This window comes from Pseudorasbora parva, chromosome 8 (genome assembly GCF_024679245.1).
Source record: "Pseudorasbora parva isolate DD20220531a chromosome 8, ASM2467924v1, whole genome shotgun sequence".
NCBI lineage: Eukaryota > Metazoa > Chordata > Actinopteri > Cypriniformes > Gobionidae > Pseudorasbora > Pseudorasbora parva.
In genome coordinates, this window is record NC_090179.1 from 26,778,337 (window position 1) to 26,795,148 (window position 16,812).

Sequence of the window (16,812 nt, forward strand, 5' to 3'; positions counted from 1 at the left end):
CCAGTGTAAAAACTCCCTTTATTTATATTCTTAAAATGTGAGAAATAACTGCTTATTCTGAATTTTTAAGCTTAGGCTTAAGAGACATGAACTAGTTCTTTGAAAAACATCTGTGACCTTTGACAAATGTCTAGTCTTCGTACTCTGTTAGGTATGGTTTCACTAATAATAAACTAATACATATGCATAAAGCATGCATATTTGTTCATACCCATGTTGATTAGAGTATTACAAATTTAAAAACATATTAATTTAATGTACATTTATAACTGATAAAAATGTGCGATTAAATCACAAGTTAACTCATGGCAATGTGCGATGATACAATATTTGAATCGATTGACAACCCTAATTTTGATTAATTTCTATGTAAAGCACTTTTAATTGTCATTGGGTATGAAATGTGCTATACAAATAAACTTGCCTTGCAAGTTTGATCATAAGTATTTGCGCACACTTGAGAACAAACCAGGGTCTACACTCATTCAGACACACAAACCATTTTGAAGACCCAAAACTAAAGCCCACACAATTATGGCCCTATGCTCCACTACTTAATCAAAGTTAGCCACCAAACAAGTTTTGTCTGTGGGACAATGCTAACTATTGTTTTAACCATAGATTCTGCTTTGCTGTGTTCCCAAGAGTTTTAAATAATTGTCAATCCAATGTCTTTGTGTCTGTCTGTTCAATAGGTATCCAAAAAAATATGCAGCATCCATCTGATCCAATCACATTGCCAAGCAGAGAACGTAATGTCCACAGAACGACATGGCCTGCAGGCTTTCTCTTCACCACCACTCCAGTCAGTAGCCAATTCAAGACTTCTATTTTTCAATCTGAGCAGGATAGGAATTCAGTGAACAGCAGGCAAGTTCAGCAGGAACTTATTCCTGTGGTTCCTGTGGCACCAAAGAACCAAAAAAACGACTTAAATGACATGCCACGTGATCCTCAACTTCAGCAGCACTTTGTGATCCCTAACTCTACCTTGAAGCAGAACACCAGTGTAATTGACCTTGATTTCACTGAAGAGAATGAACAAAGTATATTCTACAGCCCTGAGCTGTTTGAAGGAGATGGGGAAGAGAAGGAAGAGACTACTGAGGTGGCAAAATCTCCTGCAGAAGTCAGCCATTCTCCTGCTAACAGCACAACCAGCATTCTTTTGGAGGATCTGTTTGGTTTAGAGGAGGGAAAGAGGACATTGTCTGAAGACCTTGTGAGCAGCACTGTCCCAGACAACACATTATTACAGGGTAGTACAGAGCAGACAGGATTAAACTGTGACTTTGAGAATGTGCCTGCCTCACAAATTGGCAGCAGCAGTAGTCGGTCACGTAGACTATCCAGATCTAGGCAGAAAAGGCCCAGCACATCAGCAGCATCAGGTAAACTCACCAACTATTTTAAATTTGTGCAACCAACCAGCCAACCATGCATCATTACAATTGATGACTGATACAACATTGTGCTTCTTTCTCTTTTTTTTTAATTAATAAGCCTATTGTGTCTTATTTGGTGTAATAATGTGTATTTTATCCAACCCCCAAAAATCAAAACAACATGTCTGCTGATCTGTCTTTAATATGCCCCCAAATATATGTGTCTTTTATAAGAATGATTAAAAATAAGTGACAAGCACATCCTCGACTCTGACACGTGATGTCTTGACCGGGTTGATTTTAATGAGGTGTACTGTGCTATGGCAGCTGAAAACTGGAAAGAGGTGCAGGGGAGGGGTTCACATGGCCGATTTCACGCGGCTGAGAGGTTCTGCATTTTTACTCAGAAATTACAAGCCAGTAAATTTTTATTTGTGTGAACTTTGAATGTAAACGGGGGCAGCTCTGTAGTGCTGGCTGTCTAGGGCGCCAAAGGCAGATGAGTCTGTAAACAGGCACAGGAAGCTGCTTCTTTCTGTCTCCCTCTCACTTACAGCTCAAAGAAATGATAACGTGAATAGTTGTCACATAATCTCCTTGCTATGGAGGTTGGAATGATCTTCTGACCTCCATACACATGACAGAATCACCCACTTTATTCAAAAGACAGGTAAAAACTCATCTCTTCAGTGAGCACTTAATCTAATCATCATCATCATCATCAAAAAAAAAACTTCCTCTATTTTTCTCTTTTCCCTCCCTATTTTAGCTTTTGCTACTCTTGAGTAATATCCAAAACTTTGTATTTAAGGCACTTTTTGCGTTTCTTCGGCTCTTCATGACAGATTGCATACTGTACTCATCAGTTGTACATGTAAATGCACACAATTAACAATTCATTAAACAAGACAATTTAAACAGTAAAATATTTTTAATAAAGTGTTCATTAAAATGTTAATATTGATAGTAATAATATTGACTTGTTAGCAGTAATAATAGCATATAAAATATGGTTTATTGTTTATTCTATTTAATAAATTAAATTGTTTATTTTGCTTACAATTAAAATATTTGTTTAATGTTGTAAAAGTTCAAGGATTTATACTTATTTGTTTTTTCTGATTATTATTATTATAGTTGTTGTTGTTGATGATGCTTTTGTTATTATTATTTATAAAAATATAATTTATATTTTAATTTTCCATAAAAAGCAATTAATTGTTTTTGTATTTATTTTAAACTATTTTAATATTTGACAGTAGCCAATTGGACAAGCATACATTTATAATAAAATTAGTATTTTACTTCTGGCTGTAGTTAGGATGGCTAGAAAAATGTTTTTTTAGTATTTTAATAAATAGGACTTTATGTGGTTACAGTATTTGTTCCACATACAATCACAGCTGAAATATAACACATTAAATAACGCTGCAATATTCTAATACTCTTACTTTGATGATAATGATATTGAATATGTTATTCCTCACATTACGTTCCAAGAAACATTAAATTAGATTTTTTTTTTTCTTAGACTTTGCACAGTTAGGGGTTGGGGGGCTCTGGCAAATTAACCCCCATTAGCCTGACAAGATTTGTCTCATTAGAGGGGCTTAAACAGCAACACCGTTAATGTGGGGGCCATAGAATACATTTTATTAAAGCTCATCCCTCTTCATCTGCCCTGTGCGGAGGCAGCCAGTTCGTTATTGTAATTGCATGGCGGGCTGAGACCGACCCATTAGTATCAATCTGAATAAGGATGCTAAAGGCTAAGGAGTGAGACTGTGTGTAAATCAAGACATCCTAATAAGCTGTCTGCAGCCACGCAAGCCTGCGAAACAGTTGGACCCTGCCCCAGCTAGCCATTTATTAAACTAATAGATTTAATTGAATTAGCCTAATTCAGCCCTTCTCTGTCCACAGTCAGTTTAATGTTTATTTTAATCAGAGCAATGCTCTACAAGAAGGTTTTTTTTCCACTGTTTTAAGCATTATTGTATTCAGGCATTATGATTTCTCAATGCTCATTCTAAAGGTGCATGTGCTTGAATTCAGCAGGTCAAAGTTCAGACATAAGGATCAAGGAGAAAGTGCCAGTGAAGTGCCAAGCTCAAAATCCACACAAAATTAGTTCAAGGCCTCCAAACTCATTCAAACCACAGCTAAACCAGAACATGAGAGGCCATATCCTGAATAGAAAGGTGACAAAGCACACACATAAAGGTAACCAGCAGAAACTAAGGCAAGATGAAGGTTTTGGACTGGAAAGATGTAGCAGTGTACAAAGTGTAGTCCTCCACAACCAATTCAGCCATGCCAGAACAAATGCTATTGTAGTGCCACTACAGGGAGCCAAACGAAGAGATTCAGTAAGACACCCAACCCAGAGACCCTCAGGGCATCATGGGTCATCAGAGCTCTCATCTGCAGAAAGGTTAGAGAGGGAGAGAAGAAACACTTGTATAACAGTCAAACCTCCTACATATGTAGCGGGACAGAAGGACAGCTTAGAGATTCAAATGGGTAGGGAAATATAAATCCTTAAATATGTATCCTTAAATTCTATGTACTAATTAATTTCTTAATATTTAGAGTTGTTTCTATGAACAGGTATTAAAGTGCAGAGATCATATCTGAGGAAGAAAAGAGAGCCAAAGAAGCTTAAAATGGCACACGAGAACAGACATTCTCAAAAGCAGAGGTTAGCCAAATGTTGGCAGTGTGCAGTGGATGCTCAGTGGTTGAATTTTCCCTCTGTGATATGGAGCCTTTCTCTTCCAGCGGTTATCCAGTGCATCTGTTTTTGTGACTGAACTTGAAGTCGAGTTCTTAGACTAAGGTAAGTGAAACTAGGGTATTATGAATATTGCCAAAATCTAACAATCCACTCCAGTAATGGCAAAGCTGATTTTATCAACATTACTCCAGTCTTCAGCGTCACGTGATTCTTCAGAAATCATTCTAATATGCTAATGTGGTACTCAAGAAACATTTTGTATTATTATCAATGTTAAAAACAGTTGTATTACTTAAAGGGGTAATGAATTGAGAAATCAACTTTCCCTTGAGCTTTTGATATGTATAGAAGGTCATGTTCATATAGGAATATCCTCTAAGTTTCAGTGCTGAAAACTTTGTTAGTAAAGAAAAGCTTTTTAGACACCAGGCCCAGAAAACGATCTTTTGCACATCTGAGCCGTTTGGATCAGCCAGCAGCAATAAACATGCTAAAGAAGATGACAAGATATTGCGCTACTCCTGCTTGTGGAAGAACCATAGACAGCACATGATCGCATGTCAAGCCCAGATAACAGAAAATGGGCAAAGAGGCGGGATGTGGGCAGAGCTTATGTGACGCAATGATTCTAGACAGCAGATAAATGGCTATCCACCTATCGCTCAAAGTAACCACACCCTTAATTATGCAGAACTTTAAGGCTTTATATAATGTAAACTAATAAGTTATAAAAAAAAATTCACCCCCCTCACAGTTGTCATGAAGGGCAAAATTAGCCGTATAGACCAAACCTACAATTTGCACCATGTTTTGTTTCTGTTGTAAAGTTGGGCATTTTATCATGGGGCTGAATGATATTCTACTCCCTTCTGAAACAAGTTAAATTGCTGTTTAAATTACTTCTGTATTGGCTTCAAGAGAGGCCATGGGAGGTTGCCACTTGGGAAGAACACAATCGCTGCATAAGCTTCCTTCGGATCATAATATTAGGAATGTGTGATACTTCATTTATTTTTAATGAAGTTCCAGCTTACGTGATGAAGATATGATATGCGTGTTTGCTTCATTTCACTGCGGAATCGTTTGTAAACGTGTTTCAGGTCGAGCTGGATTTCCAAACATTGAGATTAAAGGGGGGGTGAAATACTCAGTTTTAGTCAATCTCATGTCAATCTTGAGTACCGATAGAGTAGTATTGCATCCTTCATATCTCCGAAAAGTCTTTAGTTTTATTTAGTCTTTATAGTTTATACCGCTCCGTCAAAAACACACTTCTTTGGTATGATTTGGTGAAGTCCTTTGACAGTAGTGACTGTGGAGATCCACTTTTGCGACATGACTGAAGTGATGTTGTGAAGCTTCCCGTCATTTCTGCGTTCAAATCGGTTCAAATACAGCGCTGGCTTCCCGGAATGCTCTGCTGAAGCGTTGAAGTCGCTTGATGTCACCCATAGGAATAAAGTGGAGCGTGGCGCGGACAGAGCTGGCCCTGACCAATTTGCTGCCCTAGGCTGGCAAGATTTTACTTGGTGCCCCTTGTATCAAGGTTTTTATATGTTGGTTGTGTTTTTTATAATTTAAAAAATAAACAAACACACACACACACAAACAGATGCACACACACGTCTGGTTCATTATCTTTGTGGGGACTCTCCATGGACGTAATGGTTTTTATACCGTACAAATCGTATTTTCTATCCCCCTACACTGCCCCTAACCCTAACCCTACCCATCACAGGAAACATTCTGCATTTTTACTTTCTCAAAAAAACATATCCTGTATGATTTATAAGCATTTTGAAAAGTGGGGACCGGCTCACTTTTCAATGAGCCAGCTGAAAAGTGACTACTATCAGCTATTACTATCCTTATGGGGACATGTGGTCCCCACAATGTAATATAAACAAGGACACACACACACACATATTATATATACAACAATGTGTGTTTACGTATATCCTCCACTAAACTATGCATGCTCATGTTTTCACCATGAATTAAACTTTTTAAGAAATTTTTATATTTAGTGTGCATTTTATTTTATTTTGTAGCTATTTTAGATAAACCTGTATATAAATATCATTACTAATTTCAGAAAATAAATTTTACAAATGCCATATATTCCCTTACAATTGCACATTAGGCTATAAAAAAATATATATGTTTATAAACAATTGACATGATTTTTTACAGATTCTGATCACCCAGAACAGTTGCTTAAATAAAGTTTAAGATAAAAATAACTGGAATTAATTAGCAAACATTCATATTTAGATAATGCATTTAGATAAACTATTCATTCATGTCATCACTTTACCTCTGTCTTTATCCCCTTATTTATATTCCTGTATCAGAGGGCTTCGGTCTTTTTGACACATTGGCCACCCGTCATAAATAATTAGGCAACTTTCCAACTTTCACTGATGCGAGCAAACAAGCACATTCATGTCTGTTAGATGCGCGAGAGGCGACGCAACAACAAATTCCCAACGTTAAACTGATCGCGCGTTCAATATCGGACACAGTAAAGCACTCGCTGGGCAGGAGGAGATTGATCCGGTGGTCTGGGAAGAGTCTGGGGATTTGTTTAAGGTTTTTTTTTTGTGGTAATATTTCAAATTAATATTAATAAAAAGTAGCAGTAATAAAACCGGAAAAATCACTCATTTTGGCGCCCCTATCGACGAGTGGCGCCCCTAGCATTTGCCTATGCCACGGCGGCCCTGGGCGCGGAATATAACGACAGAAGTGTTGCACGGACGAGTGGATCTGCAGCTAAAGGAGGGTGTTTATGGGTGTGCATTTGCTCTCTCGCCTCTAGTCACGCGCGCACCCTTCCGGGAGAAGAGCCGTATGGCCCATACAAGGACTTTCCACTCTGTCGACGTCAAGTGGATCCATACTCAAAAAAACTCTCCGAAACTTGTGAGAAACCGAAAGGAGTATTTTTGACATCAAACGTCCAACGTTAGTTTTTGAAACTTTGTCTATGTTTAGGATGGGAATCCAAGTCTTTAACAGTGTAAACTGCTCAGTATGCATGAAACTGCAAAACAGGCCAATCACATCGTGTATAGCGTCGTGGGCGGGCTTAACATAATGACAGCAGAGTTGCATGCTACTTGTAAACATAGAAGCTGGCGAACGGTGGTTTTCCAACCGGCTTTGGCCGCGAATCTGGAAGGCTTGGAGTTGAGCTTTTCTTTGAGAAAAGAATATAGAATGGCACTGAAATCATTCTTAAGAAGGGAAGATGTGTTCGGAGTTTTGCCGACCAGGCTAGTCAGGCTAGTTTACGAGCCCTGTGATCGAGATAATTATTCCAGTTGCTGCTTTCAAAACAATCCCTCCCTCATGTGAACTGACAGGGGACCTTAATCTCATTAAATATGCAAATCTTATCCAATCCTATCCGTGGGCGTTTATTTCTACGTCTCCAGTGTGGCACGCCCATCAAAACCCAGAATTCAGGAGAGAGCCTCAAAACCAGTGTAGAAAATAGCCTATTACTTATTAGTTTTGATGTTTTTGAATGTAAAAACCACACGAACATCATTAATTGACCTCAAACAACAGTATAAAAAAATAAAAAGCCAGTTCATGACACCTTTAATATTTTTGTGGAAATATTGCTACATTTTTAAGGATTATATTTTTGTCAAGAAAAGTTCCAAGTTTTGTAGCAGACTGTAAAAGTCTAATTTAATGCATCCTTGCTGAATAACATTTATTCTTTTAAATAGAAAAAGAAAGAAGTCTGCTGGCCCCAAACCAATGAAAAGTAGTCTACATCTTGTAAACAGTTTGGTTTCCTCTGAGATAACCACATCCAAGTGTGACACACCTTTAGTGTCCCATTGGGGTGTGGTCTTTGCTCTTACTTGTGTAAAAGGCTAACACTTATTTGTGTGGCTATTTCAGGTGAAAGCTCTTAGATGAATGCGCACGGCCCTTTTCTCTGTGTTTCATGTTTTTTTGAGCACTATACAGGCATAAATGTCCACAGTGCTCTTGTACGACGCCATATGGAACGAATTCTACAAATTGGGGAAAAATCCTTATTGATTGGAAGTCCTTGAGCCTTAATTAAACCAGAACCAGACATGTACTTAGACACAAAAAGGAAGCCATCGAAAGGAACTTAAAACATGTCATTATAACTTCAATATGTTTTTTTTTTATTAGAGATCTTGTCCGATAATTGAGTAAATCAATTAATACTCTGTGAAGTATTGATCAAAATTATACAAGAAGGGCTTATTGGTGGTGGTGTTATAGGCTGCACCTGTACATGAACATAAGTTTATTGATCCATAAAGTCTGCAGTTAGTCATGGCTTTGAATGTGTGTATAGTGTGTCTGGACTCAGATGACCCATCTATAGAGGACAATATTTAAGTGTCAAACCCCTTTTATTTAAAAAATTTTAATCGGTTGTGGAATATTAAGCAGCATATACATTAACAGTTTTCAGCATTTTGCACCAAATCAATATATTTAAATGATTTTGAAGGATCATGGTATTTAAAAGTCATAAATACTAATCAAATTTAAATGTTTATAAGAAAAAATGCCTTGATCATAAGAGCCAATAACTTTTTTATTTAATAGATGATTATGTGGAAATTCTATGCTATGTTGTCTTAAATTAGAAATTAAACAAAAACAATGATTTTGGGTGCTAACTTTGATGTACTATGCAAATTAAGATTAGCTTTAAATCAACATTTAACAGTGCTAGAAAATGATTTGTGTTTTTAAAAATTAACTTAGCATTAGGCAAAAACAAAGAAAACCTAAATATAGCGATTAATGATGAAAAATATCTCATGTCAGCCGATATCCATTATGGTACTGGTATGATACTACTGTGCAGCCCTACTTTTAAGTATATTTTAGGCAAGTATATTTTAACTATTATTTTAGTGTCACCTTGTTTTGTTAATGCAACTTTTGTTTACGATTGAGAAAGCTAGTTTTGTTTAATGTATGGAAAATTTGCTGCACATGTGGAATATGTCCTATATCCATTTGCATGATTAAGGTCCACCACCTGCTTTAAACTTATGCTGCAGTCAGCTCTCATCACCCTCCTGTCCCCAGCTCATCCTGACAAATTTTCCACCCCTCTGGCCTGACCTCCATCTGGGTGTATACACTGTAGCATGGGGCCGACCCACTCCCCAGAGGTGACATACCATCATTCTCACGGCCACCATCGCACCACGTTAATCACATCTCTCGTTGGTGTGTAATGGAGGTTTTATCTGCTGCTGGCAATGTAATCACCGCTGGCCCATATTTTTTTCCCCTCTTCTAGGTTTTTTTGTCCTTTCCTCAGAGCAGAGCCTGACAGCTCTCAAAGGTGTTAGCATCAGCCGTTACTTCTCAACGCCGTCCAAACTTTAATTTGTAATGGCCGAGGACGTTGAGGGCACATTAAATAATTGCCCATTATTCACAGCCTGTAGGGAGCTTGGTGCACATGGCGTAGTTTGGTGGTTTTTAATGTGGAGAAGAAAGGTTGACAGACCTTGACCCCATTAAAGAGGTTAACGTTATATTTGTAATTAAACTGGATCATTTTGTCTCATGAGAGGAAATTATCATGCTTCACAGAGTATAAAATGCGATCAATCAGAGCAGAGCTTTTCACTTCATTGCTCTTTGGATGAAACAAAAGAAAACACTGCTTAGTTAATTTGCCAAATGACTAGGCCTTTTTCATGTTGTATATTTCTATAACTTTTTAATCAGTTTTTAATATTTTGATGAGGCTTTAGGAATATGTTCTAAACATTAACTTTTATTAACATTAACAGAATACATTTTAATTTATGTGAACAGTGCCTTTGTTAAAGAATCCACATCAACTTCAAGATTGTCTATACAAGATTAGTTTTTCACAATCATCTGTTAGACTCTAATCTTGTTCCGATCTTTAATATGAGAACTACTCTTGGATATGAAAAGGTAAACAATGAACTTCAATACAAAGGTTTTGTGCTGCACTTGAGGCAGCGTGTCCCTAAAGCATCGCATTGCACAGCAAAGAAAGCTGTTAGCCAGAAGCTGTGATAGCATTGTTAGGGACGGAGGGTGGGGTGATGTTATAACTGCTTGTGTTTTGGGTTTGGGTGCTTTAACTAGGAGTGGCTTGTGGACAGGTGGTTGCCTAGTCACTGAATGTTTGTTGCTGCAGCAACAGTCTGCACCAGTCTTGATAAATCGGCTTTTTTTTTTTTTTTAAGTTGGATGCGACTAGGCAGGTGAGGCGTAATCTGTAATGAAATGGATAGTTAATCCTCATTTTGGTTAATCTGTCTGTTATGTTACCATCTTGTGCTGGCTTGGATGCCAGTTTTTACAGCCCAGAATCAGAATAAAAAGTCTTATGGGCTGAAGAGGCTCTGTTAGAGGTTTAGACCTTTAATCTCTGGCAATAATAGGCTCATGAGCAGACAAAGGTATTAAGGAACTCTTGAACAATAAAGCTAACATGCCTCACATCTTTGGTCTTTAAAACTATAACTGTTTAAATTATTATAAATGTTTGTTTTAAGTATGGGCACAAGATATAAATCCGTTTCATTTATAGAAATGTGTTGTTTCCAACATTTAATTGTCAAGTCTTAGGCTATGAAGGCGCTGTTGGCCGGTTGTGGTCATCTTTGTTCCTAAACATCTCCCCCTCAATCTGTCTGCAGACACAGCTGTCAAATCTTGGCTTGTGTTATAGTTTTGGAGCTCCTTGAACTATAAACCCGGATTTCTTTCAGAGATTTATTCAGAATTAAACGCTTAATCTGAATTAACGGTTTGATAAGTAGACTGATCTGAGTATAGACATGCTTTGTTATGGTTCATCCTCTGTTGTTTACTTAAAGCCTTTAAAAGGATTTTAATTTTAATTTATTTTTTTGGGCTGTAATCTGTTAAATCATACAGGCCACTTGTCAGTTAGGTGATTGAGATTTACCTGATTGTGTTATAAAGTATTAATTTATCTATTTGTTGCCAGCTTGACAGAGGTGAAAATTTGGTATAATTTATTTAAGTTTTGCTTTTATTTTTTGTGGTTCTTTTTTTTAATAGACTAATAATATTTCCATTACATGTATCTAATGCTTATTATTTCTGTATATTCGTAAATAGCTCTTTCATATTTTTTAAGTGCTGGTGTGGCCATTAGTTTAATCAATCAAAAGACTTGGGACTGATTTGGTAAATCCCTATTGTCATTTCCCTTTGGCAGAAAATTGATTTCTTAATTATGAGAGGGTAATCATGAGTTGTTTAATTAATAATACAGTTAAACATTGCTGTTGAAACACATCAGTGAATCAATAAAATTGACTTTTTAATAGAGATGCTGATGGACCGTATATTGAACCAGACAGCCTTCTTCAGGGGTTGTGGGGCTACCTGGTCTCTAGCCTGTCAGTGTTTCATTAAGACCCTCTTTACACCTGGTATTGAGATGCATTTTATTCGATTGGATCACAAGTGGATGACACTAAATACAGATGTGAAGGGCGTCTAAAACATTTTGAACTTATCCACTTTCGACCACTTCCTGAGGTAGCTGAAAAAACACTTTCGACTAGATTGCTTTTTCAGAGTGTAGTCACTAATGTTGCCCAATGCATTCAAACAGCCAAAAAAAGACTGCCTACTGACCTAATGCATAAACATCATGAAACACGCTAGCCAAACAAGATTTAAACTTTGTCGGCTGAAGACCCATTTGAGTCTCACCGTGTTTGGTGCTGCTGCTCCGTATGTTTTCCCATCATCTCTGGTCACGTTCTTCTGTAAATGGTGCAAACTTTTGTCCATTAGATTGAAAGATCTGGAAAAAAAACATACATTTTCCCACCCATACCCTTTTCTCAGACATATCAGGAGTTGTTGAAAGTGGACAAAAGAGACTAGTAAAAGACCAGGTGTGTGTCTGCCTCGTCGTCTACCTGTGGTCTGAACCTAATGCTAGGTGTAATCTGGCCTAAGCAAGTTATGTAAATCAGAACCACAAATGTAATACATTTTTAGACTTTAAACTTACATTTTCTTTTCTAGTCACTGTGTGTTAAACCCTTTTGGAACTAACTGATTCTCAATAGGCAGACATTTTTCAAATTCTTTCTGTGCGATTCAGGTACTGTCTGGTAAAGAGCCGCAGACAACAGCAAATCAGCCAGACAATGGATAACAGCCTCTCATTGTCCTGTTCTGCTTTGGTATTGCTAGACTGCTCATATTTTACCTCACATTCCCCTTGTTTTGTGATGTAGGTGCCTATAAAGTTGTCTGATTCCAACATGTGTTTTTGATTTCACTGAAGGCTGAGTGGATGGCTTGTGAAGTTCACTTCTCTGGGAGAACTGTCTGCTCAGTGCTGATCATAGCAGGGATTACCTGAGCTATGAGCCTTTGCGGTCTTCATGCCATGCTATAAGACCCAATGCTGGCTCCTATTGGAGGAAAGAGCACTCCTTCCTGCCCAAGGTGCTAAATAACCATGCTCTTGAGGTTCTGTCTCCTACCTCACAAAAGAATGTTGAGGGGCTAAATGTTATTTCCTTGCTGAGTTTAAAGGTAAATCAGTGACTCTTGGCCTTGTTGGTAGATGTTTCATGCTGTTAGTGATTTGCTTTTGTCTAAATCCTGCAGACAAGCTATTTTGTGTGACAATGTGTGATTAAATTTAATACAAGGCCCATGTTCTTTCTTTCATATTCCACTGTGTGTGTGTATACGTTTGTGTATACGTATCTTGTGTATACGAATCTTTGTTTGTACTGTTCAAAAAATATATATACCAGTGCTTTGTTTTTTGTCTCATTTGTACAGCATTGCTGCCATTTGTTAGTGTAAGTTGCAGTGTACTGTTCTGGATGGTTCCGGAGTACAGTAAAACAAACAAAAAGTTTCAGAGAATTTCTAGTTTAACTGCCAAATGGCTTTATGCACATGCGACTTCCACTGGCTTTGAACACCCATATCAAGTCAAGTTAACTTTATTTATATAGTGCTTTTATTATGATGATTGTTTCAAAGCAGCTTCATAGTGTTAAACAGAAAACTATTGCAACAAAATTTGATTCGGCAGTACAGTCGCTCTGGAGAAACCGGTGATGTCATCAGATTATTTCCATTTATCATATAGTGACAGTGTGGGCAGATCAGTGATATAGTTGATACAGTAATTTAGTATTTAATTTTATTTGACTATTTAGACGTAATTTTAGTGTCCCCAACTGAACAAGTCAACGGCGACAGTGCCAAAGAACCAAAACTCCATTAGGGTATGTTTTTACAACAATTATTAAAACAAACATGTCATAACTTGAAAAATGTGTAAATCTCCATAGGCACTAAATGCAAATAACTATAAATAACATTTACACTAAGTGACAATAACAGAATTTTCTTATTGATTCTATTTACACTACATGATTTAGCGATATAAATACTCAAGCAACACTTTTATTATTATTATTAAACATTTCGTTAGACATTTTCTTTCGCTTTTCAGAACAAAGTAAATGACATGATGACTTGATGGGGAAAAGGAGAAGAGCAAGTTCGACAAAAGGTGGATTTGATAGTGTCAAAAACTAGTTCCATGAGTCTTACACTCTACTTACTACACCATTAAAGACGTTGTTGAAATATGCACATCTTTTTTAATCCTTTTTAAATTGTTGGGTGAAGCAAGTGTAAATAGCGCTTGCCAACAAGGCGTGCTATTTGCTCTTGGTGTAAAATCCCAGTGATATTATATACGCTTTATTTAATTTTGCTGCCTTATGGTCCATATAGGGAACAAGTAATTTAAAAAAATAATAATTTAATTAATTTATATGACTTTTTCACATCTAGCAATCATACTTTTAAAATGGGTTACCTAATTTTTTTTTTCAGGTTTTTCCAAGTCATGTGTTTTGTTTTGTTTTTGTCGGTCTTGAAATACAGAAAACAGTTGTTGAAGAGGTTAATTACAATACAAAAATTTGGTTTATAGTTTTTTTTAATTATTATTATTATTATTATTTTTTACATATTTAACAAGTGGTTGAGAACCAGTTTAGTGCTCTTGGCTTTTGTTGCTTTTTGGCAGTATTTTATTTGTTTAGTTATTAATCCTGGTTAATGTTAATTTCTACATGAATACATTATAATTTCAAGTGGTTTAAATTAATATGTATTATTAACAAACATGAATTAAAGAACACTAATTTATTTATAAGTTAACCTTAAACTTAAACTAGATTAATAAATTCATAAAAAATGTTAGTTCATTGATAACGAATGCATTATGTAATGTAGTGTTATATAATAATATTAATTGCATTGCCCAAATCTCTCCCTATGGATATCCACATATGCAAGGTTTTTTATTTTGACATGCAATGTGCCAGAGCACCATTATGTAAACAGTAAGCATGTTCTTAACAAGTCGATAGCGATTTCATCAGAGAAACCAATCAATCGTCTACTGTTAAATCCAGCTGCCAGACCCCGGAATGATTGATGCTACATCTGTTTGTAAAGGTTTGCGTGAAAAAAAAAAAATCTCCTGGCTGTGAGAGATTGCCCCGCTCCTCCTCTCTCTGGTTAAGTGTCGGAGCTTGCAAATGAGAGAAGGAAACCTAAGTGAAAATTGAATGCTTTAGAAGTGTGTATGCACGCCTGTTAGCGCATTTGTGTGCCTCGCTAGAATGTAGGTGGTCTGTGGTTGTGTAAATATTGGAAGCTCTGAGACACAGTGTGTCAAAACACGCAGGGTTTCAAGTGCCACGCTAATGAATGGGGGCCACATGTGGAGTGCCACGGCGGTTTGTTTAAGCAAATGAACTCTGCTGACAGACATCTGCCCTAATGTGCAGGCAGAGACAGCTCCGATGCAGGATTTATACAGAGACACACATACTAAGACGCACCCTTCCCCTTCATGCCTCTGTGTCTAGAGGCGACTTCAGAGGCCTTTAAAGTGGCAGCCGAACGGCAGAGGCACTCCGTGTGCTGACAGACAGACTCTGTAAGAGACAGGGGGTGGGTGAATTATGCATGCACACTTTCACAACACTCAACACTTGCCCTGACTCATCGTTACACAGTGCATAAGCATCATGAGAAAGGCAACTGTTTATTTAGCCTCTTTTGAACACTTTTATTCCTGTTGCCTTTAATCCAGCTCAGCACGTCCCAAGATCGGTAGTGTTTTCGTTTTCAAATGGATGAAACCGGTTTAAGGCCTTTCAGTGCTGGGAGTTTAGCATGTGGACACAAGCCAATGCTGCTAAATGTCTTACGGTTTTCAAAGGATTCAATACAACAATTATGGAATGAGTTATGAAGAACTAATGAATTGTCATCGGAAGCACGGCTGTGTAAAGAATGGCTTTCAGCTAGAATTTGAAGTGCTTTTTTTTTGCTGAGTCGTTAGTTGACTTTTATCTTTACAACTTTATTAAATCATGTCTTTAAATGTGTTTCTTCTTTCTAAACAAGTTTCTGCTGCAATACATTTTGATGTTATCTTGGCCTGAATAGCTGGTAACATTTTGTGATTAAGTTCAATTTGTTAACATAGGCTAATTCATTAGATAACATGCAACAATCCTTTTAAAGCATTTATTAATCAAGCTAATATTAAATTAATAATTAATAAGAATTTTGTTTTGTGTTAAAGGATCAATACCACATACTTTGCTTCATTTAATAATTCAAAAGTAAAAAAAAAAAATTTGGTAGTTAATTCATTGTATAACACTTCTTTTAAGCATGTATTCTAAATATATGTATTTTTGTCTGTTTTGGCATGAAAGCCATTGCTTATGTATTCCACTATAATAATTATTACAGGATAATAATGTTAATTTATACAAAACTAAATGTTTTCATTTATGTAAATTAACTAAATGAATAAAAGTTGTGTATTGTTAGTTCATGATGTTTAATGCATTAACTAATATAACCTCTGTTATAGAAGTTGTTAGCAAGTTACATTTTCTCAGAGTAAAATCAAAGTTGACCAGAAACAGGTGCGACTCCAAAGTCAAAAAGATAAAATACCGTCACGTTTAATTCAGTATCTTCCGGCATAGTACCAGGAATCACACCCAAAAAAAACAAGATGGTGTCAGAAGAGCCCCAAGCCAGAATCTTTGCAACAACAACAGAGGTGATACCTTAGAAACTGAAAACAAGTCAATGTTGTCATTTTCCAAAAGGATGAAAGACACTTTTGTGGTGAAAGGATATGTGCTCAGAAGTTTGTGTGCTTTAGCAAGCAAGGGATTACTTATGTAAAATAACAAGGGGAGGTGTCGGCACAGGTGCCTCTCACTGTTGAGAAGCTCCACTGGCCAAGGTCCAGACACACTCACGCATCTGCAGCTCCCCTCCCTTCCTCTGCGTGTCAGCGCACAAAGCCTATGGGCTTTCTGACAATGAGAGCATCGCTGTCGCACCAGGAGAACACCTCGAAAGCAAACACAGTCATAGCTGCCCACAAAAGCGACCAGGGAGCACTGTACTTTTATGCCCCTGAGTGCCTTGTTAGGGGCACAATGACTTGCAGACCTGGACAGCAGGTGTTACATTAAAGAGCTGCTCTGATGTATTGTGGCAGTCTATTCTCACTAGGACCTGTGTTTGCTTTCTCTTTGACTTTGCAATCAC

At 37.1% G+C, this 16,812-nt stretch overlaps 1 protein-coding gene across 7 annotated transcripts in view; it reads left to right on the top strand.

Moving 5' to 3' along the window:
- brip1 (BRCA1 interacting helicase 1) overlaps positions 1 to 16,812 on the top strand; it is an 85,408-nt gene that overhangs the window by 51,713 nt on the left and 16,883 nt on the right. For 5 of the 7 annotated variants that reach the window (XM_067450571.1, XM_067450569.1, XM_067450570.1 and 2 more), the window contains 4 exons: positions 696 to 1,391; positions 3,441 to 3,908; positions 3,996 to 4,086; positions 4,167 to 4,224. In XM_067450571.1, coding sequence (XP_067306672.1) covers positions 696 to 1,391; positions 3,441 to 3,908; positions 3,996 to 4,086; positions 4,167 to 4,194 — 1,283 coding nt within the window. In that variant the 3' untranslated portion in view covers positions 4,195 to 4,224. The remainder of the gene's footprint in view (positions 1 to 695; positions 1,392 to 3,440; positions 3,909 to 3,995; positions 4,087 to 4,166; positions 4,225 to 16,812) is intronic. The other 2 variants (XR_010906750.1, XM_067450573.1) reach the window with 2 other exon arrangements.